Genomic DNA, 12,951 nt, shown 5'->3' on the forward strand with positions numbered 1-12,951 from the left:
AAGCCAGAGCCAGGGCTCAGAGGACACGTCGGCACTCAGGAGGCGAAGGAAGGAGCTGCGACAGGCCTTGGGGCAGGCTGCCCATGGGGTCAGGGTGCGTGCGCAGCCCGTGCCGGGGCTGGACTCTTCCTCTCCAATCTCAGAAACAGGTTTTGACAGCTGTGAAGTGCGTGAAGGAATAAATTACACAAACCAGAAGCTAAATAATCAGCGAGAGCGCGGGGAAAGCAAAGAGAGGCAAGCGTTGCGTGGGCCTGATCCTGCTGTCAGCTCGCAGAGGCAGGATCCCTCCGTAGCGTCAGGCGGGCCTTTAGGCATCAGCCCGGCGTAAACACTTCATAAAGAACAATCGCCATCCCCCGCTTCCCATCCTAGCTGGCCGAGCTCGGCAGCTCTCCGTGGGTGTGAAACCAGCACAAAACAAACACCTTCTCCCCCAGGAGCCTTCTTCCAAAGCAGATTAATATTTAGCAAGTGCTTGGCAAGATGTCTTACCAGGACAAACATAAGAATGCACTCGGGGAGTGCGGCGTCAGCTCTCGGATGTGCTTTGGGAAAGAAAACCTTGTTTGTCAGAGCACAGGTAATTTATTTCTGCTGCCAAGTGTCGCCTCAAACAGGGCAAGAAGTTACGACAGCCCCTGACCTTCAGCAGCTAACACTTGCCTCAGGGAGCGTTATTAACCTCAGCAATTAATTATGAAGTGAGTCGTTCATAGCCCTGTAGTCTAACATGCCAGGAATGGAGTATCTCTAAATTTTTGCCACCTTCTGGGACAAGGGGTTTTTTTGTCGCTGTTGTTTTTTGTTTGGTTTTCAGCCGTTTTCCATCTGAGTTATCAGAGGTCCCAGAGGACACAGACTGTTAATCTCACACTTCAGCTGAAATGAAGAAGGGGCTGAACCATTAACAGAGGCTCTTGTTCTCCACTGTATTAGCTGGGAAGTTATACAGGTCTTGGGAAAAATAACAAAAAACCCCTTTTATTCCTCATGCAGCTCTGGGATATGGGTCATAACTGGCTGACTCTCTGAGCTGCCCTGCGGGCTCCAGAAGAGCTGAATTGCTAATGCAAAGTAATAAATAACCCAAGCCTGATTCTCCTTTTCAGCATTACAGAGGGGCTTACTCGTCCCCATTTTTGTGGACCACATTTAAGTGATCTGCATCAAGCCACATGCCACATCCTGCATTATCAATCCGGCAGTGCTGATCCCTACCAGTTCTGCACGACTTATCAATGGCAGCACAGAAACATCCCTTTGGATTAATCTTCACCATGCACAGCAGCCAAATGGTACTCAGACTCATCAATTATCATTTTCTTCTTAACCATTTATCACCAGCACAGTCCAACACGCATAACACAGCAGTGGCCCCTGTATTACAATCAAATACATAATCTGTTCCTCCAGCGGATACGATAACACGTGGCACTGCCTACAACAAAACTGGGTGAAGAAGGAATAATTCAAAATTTTTGTTATAAACGGAAAGTATAACCCCAGACAGACAGAAGCTGCATGGCTCTGGCCCGGTGCGTGGTGCTGAGAGAGCGGTGCGGCAGCGAGCGGTAGTCTCGGAGGGGGTGAAACACTTACTGTTGGCTATGTTGGAAGCAGTGTAACTGTCTGCCATTCCTGAGACCTGGCTGGCAATGCTGATCTCACTGGCTCTCCGGAAGCCCCTGAACTGAGGGGCTGAAATGGGGGTGGACAGGGACGCGCTTTCCATGAAGACGGCACCATGAGACTGAACAACATCTGCTACAAAGTTGAAACAGGGAAATCAAAATATTAGACCAACAGACAGAGGCTGGGCAAGATGAACTCGAGGGGAGGAAGAAGGCAAACAAGGTTGGTAGATGCAAAAACCTTTCAGAACTGATTGGAATGAAAAAAACATTTCATCGGAGCTCTGGTTTGAAAAGAAAGCAAACACCACAGCAGGCAAAGAGACATGTGGCTGGAGGAGCAGTCTTTGATTGAGAGAAGCAAAATAAGTAGCTCAAAAAACAAACTGAAAACTCCAAAGAAAAATCCAGGCAGACTTATTCAAGCAGCAATAACAGAAGCATGTGTCATACACAAAAATGTGAATATACACAACTTCATATATTCACATCAAGACAAAATAACCAAGGTAAGGAGAACAACAAGAAACAACCTTAGAAAGGGTATATTTGTTTTCTTGAAACATTTAGATTTAAACGAACATCTCCAAGATAGAAGCATTAATGCAAAAAAAAAAAAGAAAAAAAAATCAAGAAAACATTTTCATGCCTGGCAGGGACTAAATTTGAACTTGTATTTTATTGCTAATGGATACAGCCAACACTTGTTAAACTGAAGTAAGGGCTATTGAAAGAAAGGAGTCTGGTGCTGAGCGCTTACATCTCCAATCGGTGTTGGTGGATCGGAGAGTGCTCAGTCTCTGTGAAAACAGAGCTTCTTTTGTACAATGTGCAAGTCTGGATTTTTAGATCCCAGCCTGGGGCTTACCAAGTGTGGCCTAACCCTTTAGTACATAAATACAGAAAAGGAGGATTTAAAGTCATGCTCACATGGACCTTATACGTGTATTGGAGAGAAATGGACCTAATATGTTCAGGACTGGCAAACCGAGAGATGCTGAAAAGCACGATAAAATCTCTGCATTTCAGTTTTCTCCCCTCCGTGGATGCTACGAGGCTGAATTAAGTGTCCATGGGATATCCCAAGATCCTGCACTGCAGAGGGTTTGTCATGCCAATACCAAGTACTTCATAGCAGGCAGCACCAGTATGACACTATGCAAAAGCAAAGCTACTTACTATCATTTTAACATTGCCCATCTCTGCTGTACCTGAGGAGCAGCACCTGAACTTTATTCCAGGTATCAGACAGGGCACACGTCTGTGCCCAGCCAGGCAGTAGATGCCACGGGAACACAAGTGCATTACTCCCACACACCCACATCCTCTGCCTATTTCAGCCAGTTTAGATATCCTTGGATTTCATCCCAGTGTGTAGCTGACACAGGGCGTTGTTTGGCAACTGGTTTATTTTAACATCGATCTTTTTTGCTTGGGGCTACTGATTTGCTTCCTCCGATCTCTCAGTTCGCAGCAGCAGTATCTGTGCCCACACAAATCCTGCTGCAGTGGAGGGAAAGTGAATGTATGAAGCAGAAAATGTGTAGCTAAGTGTTGGTAAAAGAGTTCTGTTCTCTGCAGGGAAAATGAGGCCACAAGCTGCTCTGTGTAAAAGCTTCGTGGACTGCAAGATCTGAGCCCTAGCAGGAGCCTGACCTGATGATGAGCTGCACACACTGCCCACGTTGTGCCTGAAAGGCCATTACCAGCATCACTTTCTCAGCACTTTCCTCCTCTTTTCACCTTGCCTTGAGCTGCTGGCTGTCAGGGCTGCTACCAGTATCTGCAACCCAGCCAGCCCCACCGGGCCAGCATGGCTTTCTTACTGCAGAAAGCACCAGCACAAGCAAGAGGAGACAATTCAAGCAGAGGCTGTACTCGAAAAACATGAGCCAAGCCAGGAGCTGCGTTCAACCCCACAAAGGTCTCAGGGGTAAAGGGTCTCATTCTCATTGCTGCATGACCTGGGACAACCCTCTCATCTCTTCCCTGGTTACCCCTTCCTCTCCTTTCCCTTGCTTCCACAGACTGCAAGATCCTTCTGCAATTATGCCCTTGTGTCACATCAAACGGGTGCCCCAACATGGCTGTAACACAGATGACGACCATCAGCTTCCCTGAACTTGGTCAGATGCAACGAGAGGTTTGGCTTTGTCCACACTAGGAAAAGTGCCAGGCTGAGGTTTAACTAATACCTACCAGCAAAGCCTGAACTTCTTCCTCTCCCTTAAATATAAAATATCTGTGGCTTGAATTAGGAAGCAGCTGAAAGACACGCTAAAGAGCATAACAGCAATGCTACACAGGAGAAAAGGCCGGGCCAAATGTGGTGCTGCCTGGGTTGATCATGGCTCCAGCTCCATTAGCGTGCCTTCACTTAGCTCTGCCTGAATTTTGTCTCCTTTTTCAAGGGCCCAGAAAGTGGGAAGTGAATAAAGGAAGAAACAGTGGTATTTTGGGCTTGCTCTTTTTAGCCAATCTCGCTTTCCTGGGCCTGACTGGGGGTTTTTGAATACACTGAGTTTGAAGCAAAACCCAACCTCAACAGCCCTTCCAACACCATACTAGCTTGTGCCGCCACAGGAGTAATTTTCACTCCTATGAAAGCCTAAACTGTTTTAGCGTTACTGAACCGTTCAGCTTAGTATCGCCCGTGTTGATGGCAGGAGTCTGCTCTGCAGGGGGTAAAGTGCCGCCCGACAGCAGCGCTCGCTCCCATGCTCCAGCCCACTCGGGCCGCTGTTGTGTTTCTCTCTTTTCTCAAGCTACACACCCTGAAAAAGCGCAGTTTCTAAGAAAAACGAGGGCCAGGAAAAGGCAGGGCAGGAAGCATTGACAGAAAACCTGTTTTATGCATTACTGCCCTTTCAGCCAAGCTTCCTCGACTCCGAAGCTGCAGTGGCAGCGACTTCCAGATGAAACCCTGGGACTTGACTCACAGAAAAAAACCCCGAATAACATATTTCCTAAACTCCATGTATTCTTTGCACCAAATCCCTTGTGCAGCACTGCGCTTGCAATTTTGAAACCAAGGGGGCTTTCTCAGGGAGCGCTGTGACCAGGGTGGGACGTCGCAGGTGCTCCCACACCGGCACAGGCTGACCCCAGCACCTGCAACTGCTCCTGCTCCTTAAGGGCCACATCTTCTGCATTGCGGAGATGGCATCGCCAGCCACAGCTCAGGTCCTGGCAATCGCGGGGAGGTTTCTCAGGCAAGTACTTCCAGCCCAGGGTGAAGCTGGATGGCCGGACCAGGACCAGCAGTAGCAAGACTTTCGTCAGGATGAGCTGTTCATTTGGGTCACTAGATAAGGACAGAGGTGCCCCTGGTTTACTGCACTGGCTGAAGTGTACTTTGTACCGTGTCTGAGGGCAGACTTTATCAAAACGAGGAAGCTTCAGCAAGAGCAGACCTGGCTCGAGCAGTGCCCTGAGCACCCTCTCTCCCAGCACAAGACCTGCCACTGCTCGAACTGCAGCACGCACAGGTCAGGCCAGTGCAATGAACTGAGATTTAACTGCGCTTCCAGAAGAGGTGACATAAAACGCAAAAATAACTTTTTTTTGCCTAGCTATGGACCTTTAATACTCATTTCAGTGCTGTGCCTTTTCATTTATGGACTCGTTTGTCAATGTTCCTACTAATTGTTTCCCACTAACTGAACGGCACTGGGCCACCCTCCTAATGTACTGCTGGCACTGCGTTAAGTCCTTGGGGTATCTGAATGGCAGATTTCACTATGTGCTATTTGCAGGCTGAGCTGTGGCACCGAAGCGGGAAATACTGAAAGCAATCAAAACTATGGAAAGTTCAATAAAAATAAAAAATTAAAAAAAAAACAGAAAAGCCAGCCAGCTGCTCAGCACAGGCCAGACCCTGCTTGCACTGGAGTCACTGGTCAGTGCTGGGCACTCTGCAGTCACTACCCGGAGATCAAGAGCAACATAGATTTCTGTTGTCCATAAGTTTTTATGATTCTGGAAATTTCCCGCAGTCCAGTGGCTGAACTGGGATTCAGCACTTGCTACAGTCAAGCCAAGCACTGCTTGGCCACACTGTGCTCTTGACACACAACGTAAAGAGCAGAGAAGCTGCTAAAAGCTCTGTCCTGACAGCAGGAAATATCAGATGACAGCTAAATGGCATTTCATCAGTGACCTCCAAAGTGATTAATTAATAGTACCAGATCCTTTCCCTCTGCTTTGTTACAGAACATCACAGCACAAGGCAACATGGCAACTGCATACCTAAAAATCATCTACATCTTCAAAAGACAAAGGGAGAGACTATCTGGAATAGTCAGCAACGTTGCCATCCTGTATGACGACATAACATACTGGGCTGCTCGTAAACAGCAAGGGTCAGCTTGTTAAAGACAACAAGGCAGCAAAACCAAGCTCTCAATGCAGAACACTGAGAAGGGGGTAAGAATGAGCAAGTAAGACACACGGGGAAGAAAAAACGAAAACAAAGTCAAGTCTCATTAAAATCGCAGACATAGCACCAGCCACAACCAGAATAAATGAGGCCATGCAGCATTTATGATGGAAAATAAAGCAAACCAAATGCAAACTTTGCTTTTACGGCAGAAGTCAAGAAATTAATTTTAAAAAGCCAACACGTATAGCCACCTTGGGGTCTGAAAGCCTCAGTCACTGTATTCAGCAAAGCCACAAAGAGTGTCCAAACATGAAATACTCAAATGGACAAAATCTGTTGTGACACAGACATTAATTAGACTTCTGGCCACAGTGCAGCGTGGCTGACTGCTGGGGAGATGCACACTGCAGACAACCAACCCATCCCAGGGGATCCTGCGCACAGCGCATACCGCACGAGCAGGGCCACCCAGGGACTCTGTCTTGCTGTGCCAAAGCCTCTTTCCAGCAGCACAGCCACCACAGACGGAAAAAAGTAAATATGTGGCAGCAGTCTCCCCTTCCAGCATCAACACTGGTATGGGACGGAGTTTGTAATCCCAACTCATTCTTTGCATGGTGGGTCTCCCAGACTGGGTACACCCAAGCATGATCCCAAGTCGTTATTTCATGTGGCACAGCCTGAGACACAGCATGAAGATTTCAACTCCAGGAGGCAACTGTATGATCTCCAAAAAGCACCCCAAGTACCCAACACCGTAGACAATACAAAAGTGTAGATTACACACACTCAGCAAAACCAGCACTTTTATTGGAAACATCTTGCCAATTCAGTACGGGAACGGGGATACTTGTTTCCATGAAGCTGTCCTGGTGCTGGAGAGCACCCAGAGGGCTACTTTCCATGAGGAGGATGGGATTGTTCTGGATTGTCTCAACTAGAAGCAGATGGGAAAAAAAAACAAAACAAAACAAAACAGAAGGACAAAGAACAACAGACATGCGGCCACAAAGTGTTAACATACAAACAGTTACAACTGAGCGCTTCAACTATGAGTCTTCAATGAAAGGACAACCTTCAAATAGAGTAAAAGAAACAAAACATGGGTGACTTTCCAAATAGACTCACATCAGAGAGATTAACTGGTAGCAGAGGACAGCACAACAATGGCATTTCAACAACAAAAGAAAAGGGAGTCCTCTTAACCAGCTTCTCCAATGAGCCAAATCCATAAATACCCAGCAGATCCAGAGAAATCTTTTTACTACGTGGAAAGACAGCTCGCTCTAAGGGGAGATTTACTTGAATCAGACTCAGCCTACACAGTGCAAAGCACAGGAGTAAGCAAGGACGTGAATTTGATTTCACTCTGCAAGTTGGTTGTAATGAAACAGGGACCCAACATTTAGTACAGATGGAAAAACAAAAAAAAAGTCTAAGAGGCTTTCTGAATCGTGGACTTTAAATAAGCTAGCTATCTGCACAAGGAAATATGCACAAGCAGTGTTACAGAAGGTTTTGTACATAACTAATTACAATTGAGCACCTGAATTTTACGTGATCACCAAATCACATAGCTTAATTATAGCAGCAATTAACTTTTCTGGAGCGCCCTACAGTGAACACTAACTTCAGTAGCAGCTTTGCAAATCATGGTTAGAACAGTCCTTCTGGGTAATGTGTAAATCACAACACTGAAATTTTGACTCTAATGGAAAGGAATAGCCTGTTACTTTATGATAAGCAAATGAAGAGGCTTTGTCTTACACGAGGAGAGAATTTAAAGCTGCTTTTTTGTCAGTTTTATTCATCACAGCAGAGCAGCATCTTTGAAAATAACAAGGCTCAAACCTGGAGAGGGTTTTGAAATCACTCCACCCTTCTCATAGTTGAGATAATTGCTGTTTAATTCCTCTCCCCTACATAGCAAGTGTGTCTCTAAACACAGCCAACCCAAAGGTCTAGGGAGGCACAGCAAACTAAAAAGATCCGTGCTGTTGTACAGAATGATAACCAGAACGCAAGTTGCTCAGTGTCAACGGGGCTTTTACCTCTGGCTTCAGTGAGAACAGGGGATTTGAAATGTATTTAAGAGGAAGGAGGTAAGATGTTTAGGATTTTATTTTTTTTTAAAGAAGCCACTTGCAGCTGATACCTAGAATACACCCAAAAATCAAACTGCTTTTCAAGTTGCTATAGATTCCCCAAGCTGTTGTAACTGGACTGGGTACAAATGTAATTGTGGGTGGATCCATTTTTAAAAAGTGTTTTAGCAAGATCTTTCCTAAATTTGACAAGTGAGTGGGGCCTGCAGAAAGTATTTTATTCACTTTATTAAACATGGGGCTTAATTTATGCCCATTTAACAAATCAGACCTCCAGATTCAGCAATTACAATACGATCTTTAAAGATACTGATACATAGGAGACCACTGCTTCACATTTTCAATTTAAAAAGTGATGCAGAGTACCACCAGAATTATTCAGCTCTAGATACATATTCCTCTTCATTTAGTCCTGCATGATTCAAATATTAAACAAATGGAAAGCAACCAGAGCTTTGGGAAGAAAAAAAAATCAACAACCACATTCTCAATCTTTCTAGCTGGTGGCTGTGATATTCTACTCTGGTTTGCCAGCGTGATTTCTTGTGTGCTGTAAGTCTAGTTTTGTAGTAGTGACTCTTGGTTGCAATGTTGGCTTTAAGTAGCCGTTGACTAACAATCTCTAACAAGGGAAAAATTATGGTGCAATTTTTCCTCCTGCCCCAAAGCCCTGACGCTGCAGGGAACCAAAGCTTTAGGTGAAGCAGAAAGGTCAAATTTAGTTCTGCACAATAGTGAGCTTCCCTGACAGCTCCTTGCAATGAGAGCCTGCACTGAAATGGCAACAGACCATGAGAGCCTAGGCACAGAAGTGAGGTGAAGATGGTAGGAAATATAATTTATTTTATTAGATTAACTGCAAGAGCACTGATGTAATGGGAGCTGAGGCAGGGCATGGTCAGGACACAGTTGTTTCAAATGCAACCCGGTAAGACAAAAGGGCATGCACACAGCCATTTTAGACTTTGTTACTGCTGCAATTGGGGTAGAGCAAGTGAAGAGGCCACTGATGGCAGAGGAATCCTAGGAAGACAAAGTGTCTCACTGGCAAGGTGGCAAGGACAAGGCACTGTCACCAGCCCACCAATCTGCAGTAGCCTGTCCCATGAAAAAGCACAGGTTGCAACCAAGTAAGTCATCTCATTATCTCACTGTTGACTCTGCTCCTTCCAGTCTTCACTGGACCTCCAAGCATCAAAGTCCTAAACTCAGTCAACCTAATCATGTTTCATTCAGTCCCAACCACAAGCACCAGCCTGGGTGTAAGACAGGGACCTTCACAGAGAGGTCACCACATCATCACTCTCAGCAGCTGATGGCCTTGGTGTGACAAGTGAAGGGCATGTGGGTCACAAGGCACTGATTTTGTTGGAAGAAAACTACTTTTCTGGTAAATCGGGAATAAAGCTAATATTATAGGGCCAATTCTCTTTCTTGTCATTCCCAATTGCTTTGATAATTTCATGTAAAGTGTGAATATAACCCTTTAGACAGCTAATATGGAGCCAAAGTGACTTACCCAGAACAGCAGAATTGCCATCACCCAGTGGGAACCTCTGGTAACGAGGAATATTAAAGGGGGGCAAAAGGTAGAATTTCCTCTCCAGAAGAGGCTCGAGGCGTGAAGCAGATGGGTCTGCAGGGTGGAACAGGTTATAGACCTGCTGACAAGCTGGTCTGAGCTGAAAGACTAAAAAGATGAAGAAAAAACCCTCAAGCATCAAAAGGTTATTTGTTAGAATATTGTAAATATTTGTCTGTAAAAAGGACAACTGTTGGGTTAAAAAAAAGTGCTAAGGATTTATCATCTCCCTCATCTTCCAGTTTAGTCAACTGAAAAAATTTATTACAATATTTATAGACCCAAGAATTGCCCAGTATTTTTAATGCTTGGAAGTACATTGCAAATAAATCGTATAATCAGTACTGGCTAGAGCACACAGTGATCTGCTTCCTTACGGTGCAATAAATGTTTATATAATGTTTGGTTTTTACCAGTTTGTCTCATCAAATTACTGGATTTGTAGCAGGAGGTGCTTACACCATCCACTAAGTGAGCTCAGCAGTTTAACTCAGGACTTACTGTCAAGAGCTGGAATGACAGTTTTTCGCAGTGCAAGAACAAGACCCAAGGGAGAACCGAAGAGGAAGAAGTCAGTGATCTCAAATTCAAACTTTCCAATATTTCCTCCATCCAACATAGTAGAGCTACTAGATCGCCTGGATCCCGGGTCATTTCTCAGCACACTAGAATGTAAACTGGGACAAGAACAGAAAATAAAGTCAAAATTTTATTCACACTGGTTTTTTTCATAATTGAAGGCCAGATAAGTGATTGACAGTAAATATAATTTCTCTCTCTTCAGTGAAGGAACTGTGCCAATCAACCCACCATGCCTCAGTACTGTAGTTTTACTAGCCAGTAGAACGTCCCCCCAAACAATTACCCCATTTCATTGGCATAATTTAGACTGTCCAAATCCAAGCTTCAAGTGGGTTCATTTACACACTCCTATCTCCTCAAAATGTTTTTTCTTTGAGGAGTCAAATCTTGGTCGCTGCTAGCGGAATAGTAATTTGCAAGACAAAATAACCAGCAAGCCAAAATTACTACAGTAGCAGGGAAAAAAGCAGGTTTACAGTGATTCACTCCGTTACAGACGTTACTGCTACGCTTTCTGGTTGTCAACATTTGAGTTCCTTCCATCACCTTATTCTCCCATGTTACAGAAATCTGTGCTTACCCATTTCTTCCTCGTGGAAGTAGTTGGACAAATGTTATAGGATTGAAAAAGAAAAAGAAAGCAGGAGAGGAGAGAGAAAAAGAAAGATCAACATCTGCAAAAGGGTTTCTAATATCCTTGTGCACCAATTTTGCACCACAGCTTCCATGCATGTGTATAGCATTCACTGGGAATGGGACTTTGGGGTAATTAACTCAGCGGCCGTATAGTAAATTGTATTTATCATGCACCCAGGACTCTCCCACTTCTCTTCTGCCCATGAGGCCACATCTGTCAAGTTATTAGCAAACTATTTGTCAACCCCAGCCCAACAACTCCAGGTAACTGTACTTAAAAAGAATAATGATATAAAACATGTCTAGCTTTCCCCCCCTTTCAGGTGTCAAATCTCTTTGTAAAATTGAACCTGTGTGCAGTGCAGGCTGGGCAGTACACAGGTTTAACACAGAGATTTAAATTCACATATTGCTTAGACACTGAGGAAGAAGCAGCAGGAACTCTTAGATGAAAATCCCTGGAATCCACCCCCACATTAGGAAGCAGTGCTTCTTTGCAGCCTAGATCTAGGATTAGACAGTGAAATGACAGATGGGTAACACTAATCACCTGGTTCACAAAAGGGTTTCTGAGATTCTTCTGTTACCACCCAAAAGAGATAAGCTGCAATTTCTTCTCCTCTCCAGATTCTACAGATTCAGACAGCAGCCTTGCCAGGTTATCATTGTTATAATTAGAAGCGGAGAGTTGAAGACAGAGTACCAGCAGTGACTTAACAGGGTGTTTGCAAACACTTTAAAAAGCATTTGAAAAGGTTCTATAAAATATGTAGGATAAATGGATACCACAACAGTTGGGTTGGATAAAAGGTTTACTGGCCTGGAGTCAGGGATGATGCAAATGCAGCAGTCTCTTGCCAGCTCTGTGGCCCCAAGTCAAAATTCCAGGTGGTCACCAGCACTTGCTGTGTCTCCGTATGCAATAGCACTTGCTCATCAAGGCCACTTCTGAACGCAGCGTGCTGGCTGCCCGGCTGGGCAGCGACGTCCCAGCACTGCTGTGCTCATGGAAATAGGGCCGCTCACTCCCCACCATCTGTAGCACCGGAGCAGTTGCTCACGCACACTCCTCCTCTGGGACAGCCGTTCAATAAATGAGCAGCTGCAAATACTCACAAATTTGGGAAAAAAATGTGTTTCACTTGGACTTTGTTTTCCTGCTTTGGCAAACAATGCATCATCCCAGAGACAGCACCTCTGCTGACCACCACTCCCAAAGGATGCCAGAAAAACCTTCTTCTCATGCCGCACTGTCATGTATTCTCTAAAGGTGTACGCGTGCACACGCACAGTACTATTCTCCAGGTTACCAACCGCAGGGAAATAACAAGCTTACTTATGCCAGACATACATATCACAGAAAGTCAAAATAGTGATGTCAAAAATGAGAGGAACAGGAGGTTACAGCAGTGACAGCTAAAATGAGCATGTTCCCATTTCTGTGATGTGAACGAGCTTCCCTGTGATCACACTGCCAAGACGTGCAACACAAACACATTTAAAAACAAGCCACCTTCAGTGAAGCTACAATTATTTTAGCTGACAAGACTGCAGTGCCTTAAGCTTGCTGTGTGTAAGGAATACAAAGTTATTTAGAACACGTTCAGTTTTGCCGAAGACAGGGCAACAGCAATGTGATTCAAACAAAGTCACAAAAGAAAGAAACCCTGATAGCAGATTGCGTTATGGCAGGACGGGTGCAAGGGGTTTTTGGTGTATTCCACCCATCTCCCCACAGCATCTCTTCGTGGGGAATGGAAGAGAACAAGAGCACTCCTACCGCTGAGCAATTTGGATAGCTTCTCTCCTTTTACTGGGAACTTGATAGTCTTTTTAGCAATCAAAAGAAATGAGAGCCAAGGGGAACTCTGAATCTGTCATGCTCCAAGCAACCTACAGTGCCCTGTTCTCCCTTTAAAAAGCAGCAGATGTACTGTGTGCATTAATTAAACAAGAGCTTATGGATTTCAGAAGCAAATCAACTCATTTACAATAATACAAGTACAGCACAGCCAGAAATAATGTAGTTGT

At 44.9% G+C, this 12,951-nt stretch overlaps 1 protein-coding gene across 11 annotated transcripts in view; it reads right to left on the reverse strand.

Annotated features, from left to right (window-relative positions):
* Positions 1-12,951, reverse strand: part of PITPNM2 (phosphatidylinositol transfer protein membrane associated 2) — a 141,977-nt gene that overhangs the window by 14,036 nt on the left and 114,990 nt on the right. For 7 of the 11 annotated variants that reach the window (XM_072880454.1, XM_072880456.1, XM_072880450.1 and 4 more), the window contains 4 exons: positions 10,204-10,379; positions 9,640-9,810; positions 6,803-6,952; positions 1,603-1,767 (listed from right to left, as the gene is read on the reverse strand). In XM_072880454.1, coding sequence (XP_072736555.1) covers positions 1,603-1,767; positions 6,803-6,952; positions 9,640-9,810; positions 10,204-10,379 — 662 coding nt within the window. Of the gene's footprint in view, positions 1-88; positions 160-1,602; positions 1,768-6,802; positions 6,953-9,639; positions 9,811-10,203; positions 10,380-12,951 lie in introns of those variants that run through there. The other 4 variants (XM_072880457.1, XM_072880455.1, XM_072880461.1 and 1 more) reach the window with 3 other exon arrangements.

Source organism: Ciconia boyciana, chromosome 15, assembly GCF_034638445.1.
Source record: "Ciconia boyciana chromosome 15, ASM3463844v1, whole genome shotgun sequence".
In the NCBI taxonomy this organism is placed as follows: Eukaryota; Metazoa; Chordata; class Aves; order Ciconiiformes; family Ciconiidae; genus Ciconia; species Ciconia boyciana.